The 24,212-nt window shown below is 48.8% G+C and overlaps 2 protein-coding genes across 12 annotated transcripts in view; one reads left to right on the top strand and one right to left on the bottom strand.

The window, feature by feature from the left end:
- The window catches only part of sobpa (sine oculis binding protein homolog (Drosophila) a), a 72,168-nt gene that overhangs the window by 43,616 nt on the left and 4,340 nt on the right, over positions 1–24,212 (bottom strand). For 6 of the 9 annotated variants that reach the window (XM_023834653.2, XM_023834651.2, XM_072699385.1 and 3 more), the window contains one exon: positions 23,009–23,113. Coding sequence is in view for 3 of the 9 variants with exons in the window: in XM_023834644.2 (XP_023690412.2) it covers positions 23,009–23,197 (189 nt within the window). In the remaining 6 variants the exon portion in view is untranslated. Of the gene's footprint in view, positions 1–23,008; positions 23,291–23,655; positions 23,790–24,212 lie in introns of those variants that run through there. The other 3 variants (XM_023834644.2, XM_023834645.2, XM_023834646.2) reach the window with 2 other exon arrangements.
- On the top strand, positions 1,170–24,090 carry pdss2 (prenyl (decaprenyl) diphosphate synthase, subunit 2). 3 transcript variants are annotated; one of them, XM_023834659.2, is made up of 8 exons: positions 1,170–1,890; positions 8,027–8,161; positions 11,803–12,001; positions 19,934–20,008; positions 20,917–21,090; positions 21,320–21,466; positions 21,949–21,984; positions 23,771–24,090. In XM_023834659.2, exons 1-8 carry the CDS (start codon positions 1,646–1,648, stop codon positions 23,927–23,929), a joined length of 1,170 nt encoding a protein of 389 aa, XP_023690427.1. In that variant the 5' UTR covers positions 1,170–1,645; the 3' UTR covers positions 23,930–24,090. The 3 variants fall into 3 exon arrangements, with proteins under 3 accessions (XP_023690427.1, XP_023690429.1, XP_023690428.1); XM_023834661.2 differs by lacking the exon at positions 23,771–24,090 and adding an exon at positions 22,716–23,009; XM_023834660.2 differs by having other exon boundaries at positions 1,171–1,890; positions 23,774–24,090.

The following is a 24,212-nucleotide window of genomic DNA, read 5'->3' as shown; positions in this document are numbered from 1 at the left end:
TCATTTCAATTATATTTTTATTACAGTGTTATTGAATAGTAGCCCAATGTTTACATCAGATACCCAAGAACATTGGTTTTGTATGCCATATAAGCGATATTCCACATTTTTTTTGTTGGGAGGAGGTAAATGTAGATGATACCATTTCAGTGCACTGAAATAAAGCTGTTGTTTCTACAAGGACTCATGGTCCATCAAATGGGCAGCTGCCCCATGACAGACAGCAATGGTTTGAAAAGACAGAGAACCAGCATGACTCAGAGGAATCAGAACAGTTCCCAAGTACCTGGGAGGTTGCATTGCCATGGAAACATAAAATTCCACGTTGGCTACAATGTACTCTTGGTTATTGTAAAAGGAACAAAAAAGTTTCACAAAGATTTGCAATCCTTTAGCACAAGCAGCCAGGCCAAAAGTGCACAGAGTGGACTGTGGTGAAATTCATCTGCTGGCAAAGTAACAGTGATACTCCTGCTTTTGAAAGGCTGCACTCTGCACTGACTCTCCAGAGGCAAATTTGATTGTCAGGCACTGATACGTAAAACATAATCCGGAATCAGGCAAAATCATTATTAAAGGTTGGAGACAAAGCAGCTGTTGTGTGGGTCAGCTGTGCTGCAAAACGGGCTAATTATCAGTGTCCTTTTAAAGACTGGCTCAGAGCAGGGGCCTCCGAGCCGGAGAATAAGCAACGCCGAGCATAAATCATCGTGTGCATATCAGCAGTGCACAGACTCCCAGCCCTCCCAAAACAAACAGACCCAAGACTGGAAAACCCACTCCAGTGTCGTCTGGGGCTTAGGCTGGCTGGAAGAGAGCGAGAGAGTGTGTGCATGTTACGAGGTTCGAGGGAGTTTCGGGAGCACCGTGCAAGCCCATCCCCTACAATGCCTTAGGGACACTGCACGAAAAATATTCATAAAGCATTTTAAAGTCTTTCAAAAACTTTTGTTTGAATATGGAAACCAAATCACACTTTGTCGTTTTGACTAGAACACAAGTCTCTATGAAAATACATTTCCAAACGCGAAATAAACACACACACACAAACAAACAAACAAAAAGATTTAAAGAAAACCCACAAACATGCACGATACGATTCGTATAGCGGAACTCTAGATCCGGCGTTTCCAGTTGGCGCCGGCGCTTCACAGGTTAAGCTTTGCGGCATGCCGAATTCCAGTTTGTTAAAGATGGCAGCCTCCATTGAAATGACACGATACTCAATAACTTGTCAGTTGATTCAGTAATTTATCGCTGTAGCGCTACTTTAACGAAATCTAAATAACGGAATAGTTTCTACGGGTTACTTACAAATTGGAATTCGCTGGCTTTAAATGACCGTAGCAGTATAGAGCATGTTTGCCCGAAAATGTCACAGTCTACGTGATGATTCAAAGGAACCCCTATGATAGACAGCAGCGATATCTTCGTAATATCTAACCGTATCTTATATTAGCACAATTACTTTTGTTATTTACATTTTAATCTGGACTGTCTCATTACTTAAAGGGGTATATATTTGTGCTCAGCTTCCTGATGTTCGGCTACAGTTCCATCTAGAGCATTTAAAATTACTTAGTGGGTTTTAGGAAGACATTTTATTACTTTCGAATGAGTAACTAAGAGTCTGAAGTCCGTGACAATGGCAGTGGCGCTAGCCAAAGCGTCATGCATCGGCCGCCTCTGCACGGCTCGCAGGAGCATCAGCCTGTTTTCCAGCACGTCGCCCTCCAGCTGGAGCAAAGTGGTGTCGGATGCTGAGAAAATCGTGGGCTATCCGACCTCTTTCATGAGCTTGCGCTGTCTGCTTAGCGACGAGCTCAGCAACGTGGCGATGCACGTCAGGAAACTGGTGGGAACTAAACATCCGCTGCTGAACACCGCCAGGTACGGTCCGCTCTGCCAGGGCGCTTCCGGTGGGTGTGGGTGGGTGAGAACTTCTGAGAAGGCATCGCCCCTTGGTGGAGTCCTGCTCGTTACGGCCAGGCTGATCGCGGAAGCGAGCTGCCCGAATATGTCTCATAAAATGCTGCACGACAGCAATATTACGAATTCAGCCTGTCGCATAAATTTCCAGACACGTCGATGCACCGCAGTGCTCACACCGTGAAAGATTTTTCAGTTAAACTCCCATAGAGTCTTTAATTTTAAAACGCGGGTCTGTTTTATCGTGCTTCATTTTAAGATGGACTGTGATGTCAGCTGTTTCGACGTATGTTAAATGATTAAGGTAACTGGAGACCTGGATGTAAAGTTTCTGTGAGTTTTCTGGAAGCCCCGAGTCCCTCCCGTGGTTTGCCCTGTCACTTAATTCCAGTTCGAAGCCCGCTTGATCTGCACAGATATGGGCTTACCCAATCGATAGCCGATATTACGCGGTAACCACATTTTCACGTTTCAAACCCTTAAACCAATGGTGAAGTCCGAGGGTTTTACGCGGAAAACGCTACCTTAAATCCCAGATCTCCGGTCCGTCTAGCTTGCCTGGTCAGTCACCCGCAGTTGTGGAAGATGGTCACCGCAGTTTTGGTGGCGGAGAAACGCCGTTCTCAGGTCTCATGGGAGGATCCGCTACTTCAGGCATCTCCTGTGACGAAGTACTTAACCCAAAATCCCTGCGTGCAGGATAACAAATTGGTGTTCTACAATGGCAGAATTATATTCTGACACTTTGTCTAAATGCCATTTTTGTCCATTTAATATCATGGATTTTTTTTTTACTGCTTAGGGTCTTTTAGGAACATTAGAAAGAGTGAGACAAGGCAGTTGAGTTGTGCTTCTTACACGGGTGTACGGTCATTAAAACCATCAGAACAAAAGATTCGCAGCACAGGTGGATCTCCAAAACAGTTCACGTTCATTGTGATAAAAATGCCAAACGGAACGTGTGATTCAAGGAAGAAACCTATAAAAAGAATATGTGCTTGTACTCCGGTTATGTGACACACAAAGGGGATTTTCAGAGATGCTTGTTCTGATATTTTTTCGTGACTTTGCTTATTGGGACTGCAGCACAACTTCTCTGATTCAAAGTGCTGACCACGAAATCACAACACAGCGGTGTCATGTGTCCTTTCAGCCGTCGCTAACTGCCAATTACAGGTTATATCATTATAATCCACACTGTGTCACCTGCTAACTGTCACATGACCTGGCTAAAAGGGAAGCCGAGGCAGGAAATGAGGTCATGGCAGGCAGGTGGTCAGAGGGTGATGGGGCGGCAGCCCAAGCCACCACTGCCACGCTCTAAGCTTTCCTTTCTACAAAAGTGACACTCGGGAGTGGCGGTGGTCTCCACAGTGGTACTTGTGGCCTGCTGGGAGAAGTTCTGTGTGTCCTCCAGGCCCAGAGCCCTGCGGGGAGAGAGCCGCAACTCGATCTTGCGCGGCAGACCATCGTGCTGGAAACCGTAGCCCAAGGGTGTAATAACCTATACGGCTAAATCCGATATCAGTGTCCATTTTGGTGTTGTAGCATCGGTGAAGTGGCCCTCTGACAGTCTGGGCCCTCAGTCACCCGGCTCATGTTCCCGCCTGCGTCTTTGCCCCCGAGACGCCACACAGACAAAAATATCTTGAGCCACAGACAGGCGGCTGCGGCCTCTCCTCTCCGTGCTCCATTCTTAAAAAGCACGGCTCCTTCCCACAACGCCACGGTTCTGCTCTGTAAACATGATATCCACACGGCCATAGGGGGGCGCAATATTCAGGGTGCTGGCCATTTGACTAGCTAGGCTAGACATGAAATAGTCAGTAGGGAGTCCAGGTGCTGATGGAGGCTGTGCATCTCAGCCCCTGTACTCTGGCAGTTTTGGTGTAGTGTGGTTTGAGAAGACGGGCAGTGGGAACCCCCCACTCAGCTTTTCCACATACCCGGGGAGACCTGCAAAGCCCGAGCCGGAGTGCAGAGTCCGGAGGTGGCAGGGGCAGCCGGCACCTTCCCGTGTGCCCCGCACAGCCACCTGATTCACACCATCCCAGCTGGTGTTGGTGTCTACAGCATTCTCATGTGGACAGAGAGCATTCTCATTTCGACAGCCCCCCCCCCCACCCAGTGAGAAGAAAGATGTAACACTACATGCTGTAACACCCAGAAAGCAAGAGGCACATGGGCACTTTCTCAATTATACTGAAAATTATATTTATGCTCTGGTGAATTTTAAATAAATTGAGAAAAAATCAATTTTCTTTCAGAAATGTGCTCTGTGAGCTATGATTAGATTTCAGCGTCAAAGGGGACTTGCCAATTCTCACATTTATCTGAGAATCTGCCCACTGTGTCTCACGCACATGACATGGCGACCTGGAAGCGGGCGGTAGTGTGGGGAGGCAGGGTTGCCGGGCCAAGGGGAGGTGGGGATGTGGGAGGTAGGGCCACTGGGAGGTGGAGCTGTGGGGAGGTGGGGCCAAAGGGAGGTGGAGCTGTGGGGCCAAAGGGAGGTGGTGCTGTGGGGCCAAAGGGAGGTGGTGCTGTGAGGAGGTGGGGCCTCATGGAGGCAGGGCCTGTTGATTGCGCTGCTTGCATTGTGGTTGTTGCTCCACTTGTTCTGCGACCCCCTGTGGCCACTTTCTTAGCCCGGACCCAGCTAATGAGGGTCAAGCTGGAGGAAGCTCGGGCAAGTCCTTGGGCATCATTTTTTATTGGGGGCCACTTTGTAGGAGGCTGTAAGCGGCTGACCCCTGCTTTAATGTGCCCCCTGTACGGCCTACTACTTATCAAATCAGACTCAGTTCTGCTGTGTGTTCCCACACTCCAGTGTCACCTAGGAGCCAGCCTTTTATTTACTGGCTGTTGCTAAGTGACCTGATGGACTGAATTACCACCCCCCACCCCCCACTTGATGTCTACTGCTTGACAGCTGGGTTGGGCTGTGTGTTATGTGTGTGTGTGAAAGAGAGAGAGACACTGCCATGTGTCTATGTGTAAGGCAGTGCTGTCTGTGTGTGACCCTGCTGTCTGTCTGTGACTGCTGTGTGTGTTTGTGTATGTGTGTGTTTCAGTGACACTGCTGTGTCTGTGTGTGTGATGGCCTGGCTGATGACATGCTCTCCCCTGTGCCTCTCATGTCCCACCCTGCCTGCTGGTGCAGGCTATTGGCCTGGTGTCTTGTTAAATCCTGCTCTCTATTCATTGATGAGTCCTTCCGCCCAGCCTGACGTGGGCCAGAATTCTCCATGTTTTATTCACACGGGTTGCCCCTGAGTGCCTGTTCATCACCCTGATATGCCCCCCTCCCCCCAATCTCACGCTCTGCCACGGGCAGAAATATTCGAATCTTTGAATTTCGAATTTGGTGATCAGTGGTCATTGTCAACACACCACAGCACACAGTGCGCAACAACGAAATGTGTCCTCTGCATTTAACCCATATGTGATTTTCGTGACATAGCAGGGGGCAGCTAATTCAGCACCCGGGGAGCAGTGCTTGGGGGCGGTACCTTGCTCAGGGTACCTCAGTGGTGCCTTGCTGGTCGGGGATTCGAACCTGCAATCTTTGAATTACAAGTGCGCTTCCTTAACCATCAAGCCACCACTGCCCTCTGTCACATACATACACACGCACACACACACGCACACACACACACAGACAGCAGTGTCACACACACACGTCCACACACACAGACAGCAGTGTCTCGCTCTCTCACACACACATAAAACAGTCTCTCTCTCTCACACACACATACACACACAGACAGCAGTGTCTCGCTCTCTCACACACACACATAAAACAGTCTCTCTCTCACACACACACACATACACACACAGACAGCAGTGTCTCTCTCTCTCTCACACACACATAAAACAGTCTCTCTCTCTCACACACACACATACACACACACAGACAGCAGTGTCTCGCTCTCTCATACACACACACACACACACACATATACACCCTCATACACAGACACCCACACACACGCATATCTGTAACGGCTTTCTGTGGAGCTGCTTCCAGCATTGCAATTTCACGTGGGAATGGGCTGAGAACCTGCAGCATCCCGAGCTGCTCTGGGCCACCAGGTCACGTGACACACAGACTCAATTGCTGTGAAATGTAGCCGTAAGTCAGCGCATTCGTACTGCACTTGGGTAGTGTGGCTGGGTGATGTAGAAATGCGGCCCTGCGGTGAGACTGCTGCCTTGGCTAACTCTGCATCTTTCCCCCCTGTCCATCCACCCCCATGCATGGCAGCTGATGTGATTGATGGATGTTCTATAGCTCTGAACGTGGCACAGACATTAATAATGTGGCCCTGAATCGCAGTCTCTGTGGTCCGGCTGCTTCCGGATTGGTTCATCGTGTGTGTGCGTCTGACTGCTGACTGTCCTCGTGAGGCCTGCCCCCAACCCAAACGTTACCAGCGGGTCGCAGTTAAACGCCTCCTGTAATAATGACGCACATGCGAACTGCTGGGGCTGAATCACCGCTCCTGCCTGTGGCAGTATGGATTTTTCAACCACCACAACCTGGACAGGTTTGTCATAAAGGATCCTGTTTATTTTACTTTTCTTTTTGTACAATTGATTAGGTCTCAGGTGGCTTAAACATATAATTATCTCGGCCAAAACTGCAGGTCTCTGGTTGCAGTGGACATGACATCACCCCACCGTCAGAAAGAGATTGTGTTTCACACCTGAGTCAGAAACATTACTTTTATTTTGCTTTTCAGGATCGCCCCATGCTCGCGGTGTTAGCCGCCCAGTGGATCGCAGTCTGTATGAATCATTAACCCCCCGCTCAGTATGCTGCGTACAGCACCGGGGGAATGGGGGGGTGCCCCAGTACCGGCTGCAGGGACTGTTTCCATGTCAACCACGTTGTTTACCTGCCGGGAGGGGATAGGAGCCAGCGTCCTTGTTAGCTCTCCACACCGCACACGCTCAGCAAACAGGTGCAGGTCCTGAGCGGCCCCTTGGGATCGCTTGTATGGCCTGTCCATTCAGACCCGGCCCCTCCCTCTGCCCTGCGATTGGCCCATTCCGCTTGTCTGTGTGTTGGGGGTGCGAGAGGCAAAGGTTCATGTGTTACTGCATGCGATGATACATGTCGGGGGCCTTTACCGATAATGTGGTTGGGGTCGTCATGCAGCACTGCAAATTAATGTCAGCCCGGTAGGTGGGGGGGGGCATGTATAACAGCATCATCTAACCCCCCCTCCCAACTGCAATTAAAGGCCATTCTGCTGTTGTGCAGTGGAGGAAGGAGGGGGATTCAGATGAAGGGTTCTGCCCCTGGAGAGGCAGAGAGGGTAACACACCGTCTCATTAACCAAGGCTTCGCATCTCATTTGCATGCAATTACTGAGCATTATGGGGCATTTGATACGCCAAGGCAAATGCTCTCTTGTGGGTTTGCCCCCCCCCCCCCATTTAAGTAGAATGTGAAGGAATTTTAGATAGATTTGAAAAGGGGGGACCAGTTGTTGTCAGGATAATGTGCAGGAATACGGCACACATTTGTGGGGGTGCATTTTCCCTAATCACCCTCTGCTTCCCTGTCTGTCTTCTGAGCCTGACTCCTTCCCTTTCTGGCAACTCTACTGAAATGTCTCCTTTAAGGGTCCAGCACCAGACCCTCAGACCAGTTAATGAGAGCTGAAGGGGCAGCTTTCAGGTGACACGTCCGTGTTTGTAGCCCTGTGCCATCGGCCCACCTGTACCTCGACCACAAAAGGCCACTGCTCGGCATTCGTGCCCTGGGGCTGTGGGATTAGGTTCTCCTGGGTTATCTGCTGTCACTTTGAGGCTGGACTCCTGTCAGTCTGCAGGCAGCCAGTGGCAGCGTCGGTTTGTGGCCAGCGGTCTCTCTGCACCCGCCGCCATGTCTACAGCAGACCAAGCCTCCACTCTGTAGTCCTGCTTAGTGCTCACAAGCAGACCGAGGTGGCAGGATACAGCGGCCCGTAGTGTCAGCTCCGCGCTCCACCCCGGCCACGTGCCCCCCTCTCCTGCCCTGCGCCCCCCTCTCCTGCCCCGTGCTCCGGATTTTGCTTGATTGACGCCTGTCTTGTCCCGTCTCCAGGGGCTTTGTGCATGACAGCAGAAACAACCTGCAGATGCGGGGCCTAGTTGTGCTGCTGATGTCCAAGGCAGCCGGTCCAAGCTCCGCCTCCTCTGGGCTCCTGCAGCAGGATATGGTCAGTGGGATTTACCCCAGGTAAGCACTCTTACCAACTAACACATGGTCTGCACTCACATTTACCATTTAACTATCAGCATTGGGATTTGCTGTGTGAGGTCTTGCTGCTGCTCCCATCTACAGGCTCTTGGGGGGGGGGGGGATTTCAGTCAGTTTTTCAGGAAGATTAGACATCAGAGGGGCAGGGATGAAACAGACGCACCTGCATTTAATGCTGGTAAGGTGGCCCCTCCTTTACCTCTGAATCGGCATGGCTGTGTTGCGCTTTTACTTTAGCGCTGTTTCAGCTGACCTTCAGTACATGTGCCGTGTGAGTTTCCGGAAGCTTCCAGATTCTCCATCTCCCGGTTAACATGTCATACTCACATCTGTCCAGAAAGCGCTCAGCCTGCTACTGAGGAAGAGGAGAGGCTGGAACTGGCTTCATCTTCTCTGTGCTGCTGGGAGAGGCGGATCCTGCTGCAGTGGCAGCTGGCTTGAAGTATAATGACGATGATAATGATTTAAACATTGGCGCTCCCTACACGCAGACTTTGTGCATTTTTCCTGCTCCCAGGTGGCGCTGTTCATACTGGTTATCTGCGGTGGGGACAGGCGATTAATCAGTGCTGTTCACCATGGGCCCCTCTGTGACACTCAGGAAGGGTCTGTAACGTGGAAAATCTCAGTCCCGTCTTTAGTTTCACTGCTGAAAACAATATGCAGAAGCCCTGACTCTCTGAAGACCGTCACAGCAAATGAAGGTCTCATGTTAGCAGGAACTGCCATGTGTTTTTCAGTAAGGTCTTTTATCCAAAGTGACCCAGCTTTCATTTTTACCTTTATTACCCATTTGCTAATTTGTTGTTTTTTTTTAAGTCTGCTAATGGCTGAGGATCAAGCCCGGTTCACAGCAGAGCTGTAGATCGCTTTTGTTTTCACTCCTCAGCTCAGAGAGTTGGAATATTGCTATATAACCGTGGCTCTGTGAAGTGGGTCAGAAACTGAGTTCTGTGCTTTTCCTGATCTTGTCGAACTTGATTATTTGGAGCCGGGGTCTGGTCACAGCCCCAACGCGCCCCTGGCCTGCCCACGCCTCCCTCGTCACCATGTTTTCCGTGGGATGGGGAAATGAAAAAGCAGGATGCGGCCCAGTGGCGGGCAGTTTGAGGTGTATTTTGTTGCCGCTCCGTGCCAAGGGGTTACCAGAAGCTGCTGTTTAGCTTGGCCCACAGCTGCCTCTGTCTCAATGACCTCTTTCTTGGCGGGGCGGTGGCACGCCTTGGGCTTGGGGAGGGGGTGTCGGGCCAGACGGGAGTCCTGTTGGCCTCCTCGCCCACCCTATTGGTCACGTCCCCCGCAGTAGCCCATTCTTCCGCTGGGCCCAGACGAGGAAGTGACCTCATTGTTCCAGGCCTAGGCCCTTCTGCCAGGCCGGTGTCTCCCGTTTCCGGCACGCAGCTCCCTTCAGTGTGGAACTATGATTGTGGGTGTTCTTGGTGAGATGGGGCTGAGGGGGCCAATTCAGTCTCTGACAGTATTTTCAGAGTGAGGGGGGTGTAATGGACCGCCATTTCCAGACAGTGGATGGCATTTAAACACCCCACCCATCAAAAACAACGTGTGACGACGTTACTGCAATTTGACCTGCTGTATCGGTGCCCAGAGGGACCGAGAGGCTGCCTGGCCGGCCCCCGCCCCCGCACGCATGTAGAAGAGCACAGGATCTGTTCTGTGAGGCTGACAGACATTTCCCACCTGCGACCACACACCCGCAGATCTGCAGGGACGCGGGCCGGGGGTGTGGTGTCAGAGTTCACATGGCCAGCCACTGTGCTGCCTGTGCTGAGGGACATTGGTGAAGTCATGCATACATCAGCAACACACACACTAATACAGTAATGAAACTGTCCTTTTTCACCTGTCTGGGCTGTTCTCATGCACAGCTCTACTAACGAGCGGTGACTAATCTCCCATCACCTCATCCAGCCCCCCCCCCCCCTGCCTCATTACCGAGGACGCTGGTAGGGTTTGATTGATGCCACCAGGGGATGGTCTTCACAACATTTGTAACATGTCTCCTGCTCTGCTTCCTATGGGGGGGGGGGTGGGTTTGAGGTTGGGGGTAGTGGCTCTCTATGTTTTATCCAGTCCTCAATCCACATATTTTATTTTCGAGAAGCAGCTTTGGTAAAGGGCTTTGCTATTCATACATTAGAGTTTCTTCTGTGACCTGAACCAGCACTCTGGTCACAGGCTCATTAATCACAGTGCCACCTGCTGGACACTGTGGGGCACCTGTGAAATGTTGCCATATGCTTTAAATGGGCTGCAGCGAGATATTTAAAAATATCTCGTGACATATCTAGCCATCCGTAATGAGGACTGTGTTTATTGGGACCTTGTCGAAGGGTCTGTATCCGCATTCATACTGCCTCATGCATGGTCTGGGACTTTAGTAACGTGTAATTACAGAAGTTATTTATAAACAGCTAAACAGCTTGGTGTTTAAGTTTGTTCAAACACTGCTGGGCTGTGTAGGATGTTTTTTTTACATGTGTTTTCCACACACCCATAACCTTGGGAGAGAAATAAACCTTTGTTGGTTTCATGGAGAGATGTTTTGATGTCCGTCTGACAGATGGGACCTTGGGCAAGCTTCTTCTGCGTAAGGCAGACATCCGTATGGCACCTCGTGTCTTTGACCAGACACAGTGACTTGGTCGTCCACACTGCATATGGCACTGGGGAGTGCATGTGTGTTACATATGTGGGCCCCAGACATGTGTGCATGGTTTATTTTGGCTGGAGAGGTGGCCCCATGTCACGGGCAGGGGGGTGACCATAGAGAGCCTTGGCTGTCCACTGCATGGGTCTCAGAGTACCACATCCTCCAATCTCTTTTGCTCAACTGCAGATCAATTCTCCATATCAGTGTGGATGGACTCACTGCATTTTGCATAAATTTACAAGCTTAGACTGTGTCATTTTTTAATCAAGTGTCCTTATTGTTACTGATGACTGGCACCCCCTCCCCCCCCCCCCCCCCCACACCCCCACGGCCTTTTAGGGCAACGGCGACTCTGTAGGCGAAAGACATAAGAGCAGAATGCCTTAGAAAAGGAGGCGTGTCTGGGGGGGCGGAACCTTTCAGCATGATGGCATCTGATGCTGCCACGTTGCCATGCAACCAGAAGAAGGAGCTATTTATAGATACCCCTCCCTCCAGCACCATCACCACCCCAACCCCCACCCATGTCACCCTCTTTCAAACACTGCTGATTTGCAGTAGAGGGTTGTGGGAAGATGAGGGTATAAGAGGCAAAGGCAAAGGAGTGCTTTCATTCTGGGAGGGGGCAGTGTACATTGTGTGCGGTTTTTAGTAGTGTGTGTGTCTCTGGATGCGTAAGAGGGAACCGGAGCGTGTTGGTGACCCCCTTTCTGAGTGTTCCTCAAATGTCTGTTTGAACCTTAAGGACCTGAACCCCAGCCCCCATCCATTTGCAGCCTCCATCATGTTGGTCACCATGGCCTTCCAGCCTGGTTTGTCTGAACATAGCTGTGGAAGCTCGGGTTGGATTGTGGAAGCCCTTGGGCTCTCCTGACTTCCTGACCTCTGGGAGGCCTGATCATTGCCGACTGGGTAAGCTGATGACTCATGCAGCTCTTTGTCCCCACAGCCAGAGGAACCTGGCTGAGATCACAGAGCTGATCCACACAGCTTTCCTGGTCCACCGCGGCATTGTTGACCTCAAGGAGTGGACCCGTTCTGATGGGCCGCTGAAGGACATGCAGTTTGGGAACAAGATGGCTATCTTGAGCGGTGACTTCTTGCTGGCTAATGCTTGCACCGGACTCGCACAGCTGAACAACACCAAGGTAACCCCCCACCACACAGCAGAGTTGTGTTGCTGCTTTTGGGTTGAGGCCTCCTGATAATGAGATTATTAGGGCCCATTCACTGCGATCACTGGCTCTTAGCCAAGCTCTTTGAGGTGTTTTGTGTATATTAGAAAATGCAGGCTTTTGGTTCAGTTAAAATTATTTGTTTGCCAAGTACAACATCATAGTAACATTCTAGACTCATGATTTTCCACGCACAACTGATCTTTAGGTGCTTCTGTGGATGGCCAGGCGGAGGGTGGGGAAGCAGGCAGAGGGTGGAGTTATACCGGGGGGAGCTGGTGGAGCACATGAGCGGTGGGTGATGTATGATGTCCATGGGCCCAGCAGAGGTATGGTTAGACCAGTAGAGGGGGTAGTGGGTGAAACAAAGGAAGTGTGGGTGGGGGGTGTAGAGGTGATGAGTTCTACATGAGTTCTTCTAACAGGTCAGATAGCAGTAGATGTCATCATTTGCTGGATGTAGTGAATAGAAGCAAAGTACAGCTTGAGGAAAGGTGAGGAACAAGTGGGGAACTGCTTGCAGAAAAAGCATGCATCTGAGGTCCAGCTGCCCCCCATCTGAGGGGGTGGGGGACTTGCCTCTGCAGACAGCATGATAATCTGCGCCCAAGGGAATATTAGCAGAGTCAATTATTTTCGTTGGTAGGCTTCTCCTTGCGGATTTCCCTGGTGGATGCTACTGCAGTACAAAATCAGAGTCCCTCGTTTGAAGCAGCCATAATTAACCCCACACACACACACACACGCACGCACACGGACACACACTTTAATCCCAGGTCACACACAGCACATTAAAACACCCCAAATTCAGGACCAGAAGCACCTTTTCCCGGGAGAACCTTTATTAGGCTTCCCGCCTGGAGCGTTGGGGGTGGGTGGGTATGTGTTGTGTGCAGATGTGTCCCTGGAAACAGTTGGTCAGAAACATCAACACCATGCCAGGCTTCCTGTTGGCAGCAGTGTTCCATCAGCCGAGTGTCTAAAAGATGGGCGGCTGGTGGCGTGGTGGTTAAGGTGCAGGACTTAAGTAACTGGTCCCAAATCAGAGTAAAAGAAAGGTCTCTGTGGGATTGTGGCCATTATTCTTTTTTGTTTGTTTGGAAGGAAAATAACTCTGCATGGCACTTCTCAGTGTGCAGTCGAGCTCTGCTCCGTTCTGAATGTTCTACACTTTGTTCCTGACAGAAATGGGTCTTGTGGACAGCTGACCTGAACTACTGGAAAGTTGCCACGCCCATTTTATGTCCCCAACCCCTAAATCCACTTGCTGGTCTCTCTGATGCTGGGTTCAGAAACAAGGCAAGCACAGCTGGAGATGCCAAACCAGCCCACTTCACTGTTGAGATGGGATGGGGTTCCTATCTCTGTGTTCTGCCTCTCCCCCCTCATTCCCCCTCGCACACACTAATACCACATTGGTCCCCTAAAGACCCTGATGATTGAGCTGTTAACCCAGTGATGACGGGCAGCTGGAATGAGGTTATAATTCCAGACACTTTATCCCCTGGGATTAAATCCCACTGAACTGGAGGCGTGATCACAATGCATCGTTTGTGGGAACCATGCAATCCCAGCAGGCCCAGTTGTCATGTGAAGGAAGACTTGACTGGGGGGGGAGCTTGAGTATGTGATTATGGGAGCTCTCCCCAGGAACGTGCAGAATATCGATGGGGACATAAATGGTGTTTACAGAAGAGTTAAATGCTGCCTACATAGGTCGCCTGTGTCCATTTCGCTCAGTGTGGAGCAGATTGATTCAATCAACGGATCAATTCTGTAGCTCTGAGGTTGTGAGGGTGCATTTACACGCACATATATCTGAAGGTGAAAGAAGATAGACCAACAATACTGTGAGATGTACAGGAAAAGAAGTGTGAAAAGAGAGGGGTGAGAGGAGGGGTGTCAGGTGTACACTTTGGGGGACTGGGTGCGATTAGGGGCAGGTTGAATGGTCTGACTTGGGGGTGAAACATGGTTGGGAATAATTTCATGACACATCAACATAAACAAGCGAAATAAGTCGTCCTTGATCAAGCATAGCCCCCCCCCACATAGATAAATCATACCTAACCTCATCACAAAGCTGAGATATAGTCTGCCTTACTCAGTGTGTCAGCTCCTGCGGTCCAGGGTGCCTCCCAGGTTACCACTAGCCTCACACACTCTCTGTTCCTCCCGCTCCCTCCCTTCGTGTGGTAAACACACCGCAAATCCTCCATGCTGGATGATTTCGATAACCCCATTTGAAAGTAAGCCGATTCCAGTTGCACTTCCGCTCTGCGCCTTGCTGTTTGTTTTCTGTTCAAACCGCACGACACTCTGACAGCTGACTGCCTGCTACTCCTTAGGACAGTAGGGAGCATTCCCTTTACACAGTCACCCTAGCAGCTCTCTCAGCCAGCAGGCTCTTAGACACCATCTACCTGCTCCAAAATCTTGCAACTTAGGCTAATGTATGGTACCAGTTAGGGATGTGCATCTCCATCACTGAGGCCAATGCGATACACATCTTGATGCACTGCCAGCGATATGATACATTAAAGACACATATGAAGCAACTACTAATGCGATATGATATGATTTGCCCTTATTGTGATGCAGTGCAATTTGGCACGATTTGATTCAACACAATGCAATGCGATGCAAAAGAATATGATGTTATGCGATTCAATATGCTACAGATACAGAAACAGTTCACAGAAGGGGGAATTAATCTAAATATAAAATTATTGGTCAAAAATGATTGGTCACATTTCTAAGTAATAAAGGCATAGGGCCTCTACTAATAATTATGTATTAATAAATCGTTTTTTACCGTTGCTAAGATGTTAGAAGCAATGCAAACCCAAATTGTAGCCGGTGCACGGTTTTTTAATTGGGGCAGTCGCATTGTGAACTTTTATGCTGGTGCACCGATATGAATTGCTGAACCTTACTATTCCAAGTACTGGTGAACCCCAGAAACTGCACATCCTATTTGAAAAAAGCACGGCTCTGCCAGCCTGTGAGGCAGACCACTGTGAGGCTTTTAAGGACACATGACTACATACATATATCCTGAATGGAAATGACTGCTTCCCAAGTATATTACTGCTGAATAAAGTATAGCCCACAATTAGCACAAAGGAACCAGTTTTATGGTGGAAATTACAAGAAAGCACAAGTGCCAAAGCATAACTCCATCTGCATGACAAAAAAGACAGATGATTCTTTTTGACATTCTAAGGCTCCCCCTGCTGGTCAGAAAAACACATGTGCCTGTATTGTATGAGGCAGATTCCATTGAGAACTGGGTTAGAACATTACAGACTAACGATTATACAAGCACAACACCTGTGAGAATGATAAAGCAAAGCAATCTCCCCAGTTCCTTTAAGAAAGTTTCTGTCAAACCTGGACAAAAGCCTGAATCCTGCTGAGGCACACTGCTGCACCACATTAGTCAGATACATCCAGCTCTCATCATTTAGTCCTAGTAGAGTCACTTCCAGTGTGACTGTTTCCAGCAGGTACGTGCAAAGGGACGTAAAGCCCCGCAACGCCATTCAGTTAACAGCTCTGTCAAGCATTAATAGGGACTTGGACAGGAGAAAAATGTGTGGTGTCAGTGCTGGCTTACGTCAGTGCTGCATGCAATTTTACAATTGGCAATGGATCATTTACCGCTCAAAATGAGGACTTTTATGCAAAAAACCCCTTAACTAATTATTGTAATGGCAATTTTGGGTACCCATTACTTTAGAACAGAATCACATGTCAAGAGCAAATTGAAAATTGGTATTTTATTTTCCATTAGGTAATTTGCTGCTTGTTTATTTGTACCTAGTGGATTGGGTTTAAGTGAAGTGACGTTTGGGGAGGTGGCATTCAGTTACCTTGACTGGTCTTTTTTGCAATGAGAATATTATTCTGGAAACGCTGGAGTAATTTCTTATCACACAATTAAGGGTGGAAGGAAATTAGAACTAGTCTATTAATGAATGAAAAACTAGAGAGCAGGTCCTCTGGAATGGATAAATGAACACTAATGGACAACTTGCTCCCACACAAGAAGTAAAGAATCCAAAACATGGTCAAGCTGCATGAGCACAAGGACTTTTTTAAAACTGGGTGAAGTTTAGTTTTGTTACATTCTTGTCAGATGACTTTTGTTCCCAAGAGGATGAATGTAAATGTGGAGCGGAAAGGACCGAGTATGGAGCCCTGAGGAACGCCCTGGGGAATACCCTGGACAGTAGGAACAGCTTTGGCTCTGTCTTGACCGCCAGAGATTAATTGCTGTTACTTGGTAAAATGGAGAATAAACCATGACAGACTTGCTCCAAAAATATTGGTTGGCATACTCCAGTTGTTCCAGAATGCTAAGGTAAAAACGATTAAATGCAGTGGGTCCAGCAAGACATGAACATGAGGTTGGCTGAAGTAAGCAGAGGTCACTGACAACTTAAATAAGTGCTGTTTTTGCACTCTCAAAGGGAGAGGTTGGGAAAGGGAATTTCAGAGGGCAAAGGGCAAGATTTCAACCTTCTCTGTAAAAACACATCATTGCATGGGACTTGTGTGTGATTTTTCCCCACAATCACAGAGGTGAATCTGCTTCTGAAAAACAAACATGGTGCACGCAAAGCTAAGTTTTACTTTAACCAGTTCTGACAGCCATTGCCTCAGGGTCTTTACCTTCGGTTGTGACTGTGTTCAGACAGCACAGCCAGAACAGGGTAAGTAAACAACACTGCCAGACAAAGTTAAATTGTTATCATGCTCTGAAAGGACACTTGGTTGAGCATCACACTGCTGTTGTGGATGTGTTATAGAGACAGATGCTAACAAAGCACAGATTCCTGGGGTGTGTGATCACTGTGAGATCAGAGAAGATGATTAAACTTCGACACCCTTCCTTGATTATGGTGGCAGAAAGTAGGTAAGTATGGCCCACAGATTGTGGTGACAGAAAATGTATTTACATCTTGGTCTTTATTGCTTTATCCATCAAGCGTGGACATGTAAGACATCGCCTAAGCTGAGACCACCGGCTCTATCCAAACACTTGGGTCGCAGAATAATCCAGACTTTTCAGGCTGCTGCACTTGGATTTTCTTCTTTTCCAGGAGCATTAATCAATACCATTCCTATAAGCTCTTAGGGAATCACTTTCAGCACTTCCCAGACTCCCAAACTGGTAATTGTAAAGCTGTTCCTGACAGCTTCATTGGAGAAATGAGCAGTATAAGAAAATTTAACTGATTGATTGATTGACAGATTTATTTTCACACATTTCCCCCCATAATTTTTGTCTCTGAGTTATTTTGATGGACAAATTTGCTATACATTTGAAAAACAACTTGATTGACTGATTGAGGTTCACGGGGCATGACTGCCTGTTTGCCTCTGGCGCTCAAAGTGGAAAATGACGGCATCTTTAGCAGCTATGGGGGTCTGATGCGCCATGAAGGATTTGTTGGATGGATGCTGGGCCTTGGTGACTCTGACAAAGGTTGTCACCCGTGGAGGGGTGACACATTGGCAGGTTGTGACTCTCCACCGTGTGCACCCGGAGGTGGGGGTGTGTGTGCGTGCGCATGCTTGCATGCAAAGTAGCTGCCACGGCAGCGTAATCCTGTGGACAGTCTGTCACCACTGTTGTCCAATTCACACGCACACATAGAGAAGGAGGGGCCGGCACAGTGACATTCGGCGCAAGCCGGCGGGTCCTGGCGCATTCCTCTCTGCTCCCGGGCCTCTGGGCGTTTCACAAACCAGAACATATTTTAGTGAGTGATTGATCTGTATTATGTGTCCCGGCCTTGAGAGGAATCCTGGGACAGCGCTTGTATAAACGGTAACACGATCTGCAGGGACGTCTCAGGTTTCGGCCCTTCACAGACCCACTGGCGATACCCGATCCGCTTGGATTTGGGAATAACGCTTATCTGATACTTTCCTTAAAAACCCCCCATTTTCTCTATTCCCAAGCTAACTAAGACAGCACATGTGGTAACACTGTAGGGGCATTGTCCTTTTGGTTTGCGCGAGAGCTCGGATTGCCTCAATATTTCCTCAAGGATCTGGTTACCCAGAGGGCACAGGGACTCAGAAAGAGCTGTGTTTATACCAACCTCTCAAATAAAAAAGGTCTGGATTTAATGAAAAAGGGTGGATTTCATTTTTTTTAAGTCTATAATATATTCTTCATTTTCTTGCTGTTTATAGATGATGACTGAGGATTTGAGTTCCACTTACAGGTTTTTTTTGGGCATGACTTAAAACCTTGAGAGAACCAGGCCAAGCCAATTAAGCTGCCTGTTGTTATGGGCAAAGCGATCAGCCGCTTGTTGAGGCTGGTCGGCACCACAGGACCCACATGCATGGTTTATCGTCTCCGATGAATATTTTCTAAGTAGCTGAGTAATTCTCAGGATAAAAGCCATGTGAATTTGAGCAAAGTGCAACCCCCTCTGCAGGAAGCAGTGTGTAGCTGCAAGTGGATGTAGGGTTCCTTTTTAACGCTGTACACTCTGGCAGCAGAAGAGCGAGGCACTGTGAAAATGCCAGTGTGACTGCACCATCTTCTCCTCGCTGGGATGTGAACCTGCAGCTGTTTGGCACTATTTCCAGGGGTGCCAACTTCTGGTACACAGCTGTGGGGGAGCCGCCCCCTTCCAGCTCCATGCCGGGGTCAGGCAGGAGAGAGATCTGGACACTGTTCTCCTGCCATGTGGTTCAGGAGGCACAGCAGTGTCTGGCAGGGGTGGGCCCAGAGAAGCAGCTAAAAATAGGTCTAAGCACACTGCATTTCTGCTCTGTGTGAATGATGTGAGTAGGATTCTCTCACTGGTCCCAGTGTAGGGCTTTGTAGTATCTGGGGTTAAAAGCTTGTATGATTGATTCCTTCATAGTCTTTCCTTTCCACGGTTAAGTGTCTCAAGGGTGGGGAGACTGGCCACTCACTTTTTTGGGGTCACTGGGGCTTTCCTCGTTTCACAGCATAGCCTTAGGTCTATAGGGTCGTGTGTCCTCACCCGCGCCTTCCTGTATCCACACCTGCTACCCCTGGTAGATGTCTCCAGCCCACCCTGGGGTCTCATGAACCTTCCCACCCCGCTGACCTTTCTGTATTTTGATTAGCCATCTGCTCCCCAGTAAGTGTGACACAGTAGACAGGAAACCCGATACATCTGTACGACACAGTTTAAACATTTGGAATGGGGGGTGGGGTTATAAATAAGATGTGAATTAACAAAGCTCGGTGTAAATGCTCTTTATGAAAACAGCAATGGTAGTGTAGACGTGATAATGAGCTGTCAATGAGCATTGCCTGGCCTCATCCATCCACACCCCTTACGGTATTTCTCATGCACACACACACACATACACACCTGTGTCCACATCTGTCCCAGCCTAGCCAAATTACAGCACAAGCTGTTCTGCGGAGCAGCTTTAAAGATTACAAACCTTTTTAAAAGCCTCTCGGGTGGAAGGTGTTGGTTTTGTTAGTTAAACATGAAAAGCATTCTCTCCTCCCCCGCTGACCCCTCTTTTTAGACCTTCAGTTTAGTTCAGATAAAAGTTTCCACCCATGGATCTCGTGATTGCTCTTATCTAGAGGCTGAGTGTTTTACTTGAGAGAACCTTCTAGAGAAAGGTTGTGCTCCTGACAATCTGCAGCTGCTTGTTGACTGGGTCCTGTGTTCAAGTCTTGGATACCTAGCTCCATTGCTCAGTACCTTGGAGAATATACTTCTTTCCTCATGCGAAGCTGACTTTTTCACTTTTGCAGAGTGTGCACTTAGACCATCTCAATCAAAGGTTCAACAAAATTGCCTTCCTGGTTCTCTGCAGGATCTCTCTCATGACAAGTCTCTCAGTAAGAGGAACCTCAGCAGCAATATCTGTGTCTCCTTGCAGGTGGTGGAACTGATCTCCAGCGCCATTGGGGATCTGGTCCAGGGCATATACCATGAGAGTGACAGCTGGGCAGAGGTGAGCTTCTTACGTCCTCTTTCCTAAGACAGTGATGTCTGTCATGATTGGCTGCCACTGCTTCATTTGCTGTGTTGATGATCAGCTGCGTCTTTCCCTCAGGGCCCCTCAGAACCCTTAATGGTGTCCTGGCCTTCTGCCCCGGGGCTTTCAGGAGAGCAAATTCGGGAAGCATCGTTGCTCTCTAGGGGCAGTAGAGATGTACCATGTAGATTTATGGCTAAACAGTTGCAACACATCCTATAGAAAATGTGTAGGCCCAGGATAAGTTTGTCCACAACTTTCTGCATTTCCTTGAGGTGCAGACCATAAAATGTCCACTACATAGAACCGGAGGCATCTGTCAGTTATCATGATGTGGTTGTAGGGTGAAGTGATCCTTTTGGGTGATTCTGACAGGTGGATAGATGGGGGGGAGTCTTCAAAGGCAATTCATCTTTTGCTCTAAATCATGAATGAAGGCATTTTAACAAAAGAAAAAAACTTTGTAAGCATGGCGATGTAAACAGTAGTAGCAGGTATCTCTCCTGGAGAATTTCCTTTTGCATGCTGGCACATGGCTTCTGAAGGGAGGGCAATGAAGTCACCGCCTCGGGTTTCACCTCAGCCTCTCTCCGAGGAGAGTTTCCGAGCAAAGCACGGCGTTTGTTTCGTGCTCTCTGCAGAGTTTGGTTTCATCCCTCTCTTTGGAGGGAACAGGTATCAGCACCCTCTTAAGTTTCCTTCTTCCGCGACACTATGTTTTTGATTCTTATTCTGCTTTTTCTTTGAGAAATGAGTAAATAAAGGTACAGGCATATGTCTTGGTCTTGCCTCTGGTGTTAAGAGGCTGTCTTGGAGATGATGCACTCTCCCGAATGTCTGGGGAAGAGAATACACATGTTTGCATGTTTTGGTGTTGTTTTCAGGACAGTAGCCTGACCGAGGACACGACCGTGGCTTCCTGGGAGGACAAGACATTCCTGTCCCATGGTGCTTTGTTGGCGAAGAGCTGCCAAGCAGCCTTGGAGCTGGCGATGCACGACAAGGAGGCTCAGGCCCTGGCTTACCTCTATGGGAAGCACATGTCATTGGCTCACAAGGTGGGGAGGGCCTGGGGAGCAGGCAGACTGTGACCGGATCCCTGGGGAGCCCACTCTTGTACCTATAACTTAAATGAGCACCATGTTCACGCTGTAATGTCGCTCAGAAAGCCACCACACACAGAAAGCCTGCATGGCGAAGCCGTTAGCACGTCGGTTATTCATTTAAAATGTCACTTGGCGCGTTTTCATGATTCGCTTTGGATTGGCTTGATCTGTTTCCTCTCAGGTAAATTCTGACCTGCAGCCTTTCGTGAAGCACAGTGCGGGTGACCCAGTGACCTTGAATCCGGTGACCTTGAGCCTGAACTCTGCCCCTGTGCTTTTGCACCGTCAGATAGTGGGCCCCGAGCGGTGGGCACACCAGCTGAAGCAGGTACGGGTCATAAAGGGCCAGCAGGAGTGGACTGGGTGTGCACCAGTAGAAGTACACGATGCAGTTTATTTGTAGATCTGAGGGTTTTGTCTATCAGGTAAATTGCATCAAGTCATTTACACCACTGGTTATTCTACTGGGGAAATGCAAGTTAAGTACATAATTAAATGTTTATATTCCATGAGTCCTTAATCACCATGCCACCTGCTGTCTTCTATAGATATAATATAAGAATGTGAACACAAAATGCAGTGAACCACCCTATACAGTACAATGTTGCTGATAAAAATTCTGTAAAAAATAAAAAAGATCAGTTATTAAAGCAAGATATTAAACTGGTTTAAACCACTTGTTATAAGGAAGTGCTCTGGGCAAAGTAACATGGTAAATGGTGAAATAAATGGGGTTTGAGGCTTATCTACCTGTCATCAGTGTTACATTTTAATCATATTCTGGTTATGGCCCTTCTCTGTCCTGTATAGGCAAAAGCAGCTGGGAAACAGGTTGATTATGCAAAGGTGAGCTGGTTTCATAATTTTCTGTTTACCTTTTGCTGTCATTGACAGTGTGTGTGCGCATGCAACACCAACAGCCTGCTGATTCCCCCCCCCGCCTTCGAGCAGGGCAGACCCTAACACCAGCTGTCAGGTGGTTGCACCTGAAATAATAATCTTCTCACGTGTGGCCAGTCAGACGCTGCACTTTCTCTGTTCTAGAACTTGCTTGCTGTGACGTCATTCAAGCGTTCACTCTGGCACTGATGTGCTCGCAGTTCTGTGTGAATCGTCCAGTTGTGGCTAATCACAGGCAGGCTCTGGCCTGTTCGCAGAAATCATTACTTGACTTTTTTTTTGCATTGCCAGCAAAGAGCTATGTTTGCATCTGAATAGTCTGTCACGTCCAATAACTTTTATGGTTGTGAAAAGTCACAAAAGTTATTCCTTAAGAATATTTCAAGCGACCATATCCAGCATTAGTTTAAAATTTACCTTTCACTGAAGATGTTTTCTTGTCACAGGGCAGTTCAGAGGCTCTGGGCTGGTGGCTTAAATGTCCCAGTGTTCACATCCAAATGCATGCAGATAGACTTACTGGTGTCTCTAAATCACCCATAGTGAATGACTGTATGTATGTGTGTGTGTTGGCCCAGTGATGGACCAGCAGTCTGGTACCAAAAGCTACAGAGATTTTGATGTGGAGTGCAGGGTTGTGCAGTCGACTCTAAGCCAGTCTGCGTTTCTCCCCCCAGGTTCCGCGTCCGTCTGGGGTGGGGCCCAGGCGACTGTAACCGATAGCGAGGTGGAAATTTGGTTGCCAAAGTCAGATGAAAAAGAAGTGAGGGACAGACGGGGGCAGGAAGAGTGTGGAGGGACGAGGGATCGAGTCGTGTCTGAAACTGGATCGGCAGGGATATGGTGCCGGGCCAGATATGTGGAGACAGGGTGACTATGGGATGGGACAGTGGAGAAGCACCTCTGCTGGGGGTGTGTCTGCGTGTGAGTGTGTGAGAGAAGCAGAGTGGGACAGAGCCCCTTCACTTACCACTGTCCTGTCCTCAGTCCTGGCCGTGTGCTGGAAGCCGAGAGTTCTGGCACTGATAGCACGTCTGAGATTTGAACCCCTGTCCTTCTGTCCCGTATACGTCACCTGTTTAAAGACACACCTTTTGGTTAACACCATCCCGTAACTGCCCGTTAAACACGGCCCCCTCCCAAGCAGACGCCGGTCCATTTGTGTGCTGTCCTTTAACCCCGCCCATTGCACTCAAGATCCAACACCAAGTGTCACCAAATGTCTGAAGAGAGTCAAATGCAGGGAAGGAGTGTGTGTGCATGTGTGTGTGTTAGTGTGTGCATATGTGTGTCTATGTGTGCATGTCTGTGTGTGTGCATGTGTGTGTATGTGTGTGTCAGTGTGTCAATGTGTGTCAGTGTGCGTGGCAGTTTGTGTGTGTCTGTATGCGCCTGTGTGTGACTGTGTCTATGCCTGTGCACACTCTTCCTTTTCTGTGTGTAATTCAGGCCTTTAATTCTGTGCAGTAGCATTTAGGCGGGGGCAACGTGGGGGTCAAAGGTTAACTGGGAAGGGATCAAACTAATTATTTGCCTATGGCTAGTTATTTATGAGCTTGCTGCATGAGCATACTACTGAAAGTCCTGTCATTTAACTAGTTTAATCAACTAGTTTACCATGGTCCAAGGCAGAATGTCTGCTCCAGGACTCAGGTATGTGCGATGAGCCCCTTAATCTGCGCTGGCTCCTGCCTCCCACACTGAAGGCCTTTGCCATGTCTGTTTTCGTCAGCAGCTTTGGGAAACAGTCTCAGCTGAGAAAGGCGTGAGAGCGGCCATCGACCTTTGCTGTTGCCACGGAAACAAAGCCCTGGATGCCATTAAGTGCTTTCCGCCCTCAGAGGCTCGGTCTGCCCTGGAAAACTTCGCCACCGCCGTCACTAAGTTCTGATCAGGCATGTCTGGGGATCTTCACCCTTCCCTGAGGGCTTTGACCAGGCCCGGCTGGATCTGACTGGGAAGGGTCTACGCACAATGGTGGGCTCGATGCGTCATGTCTTTATTAAATGCTGTTTCTCGCAGTCCTTCCAAAAATAAACGTCTTGTACACAATTCTTGGTCTCTCACTCCACTTTGAGTCTCCTGGCTCTCAGTCTGCCAGCTTTTGATTGGTCGTTCATTCCTTCCTGTCCCTCCGAGAGGCTGCTAGTAGAACAGGAGGCAGAAGGTCGTGC

Source organism: Paramormyrops kingsleyae, chromosome 14 (genome assembly GCF_048594095.1).
Source record: "Paramormyrops kingsleyae isolate MSU_618 chromosome 14, PKINGS_0.4, whole genome shotgun sequence".
Lineage (NCBI taxonomy): Eukaryota > Metazoa > Chordata > Actinopteri > Osteoglossiformes > Mormyridae > Paramormyrops > Paramormyrops kingsleyae.
This window is presented reverse-complemented; position numbering and strand designations above follow the sequence as displayed.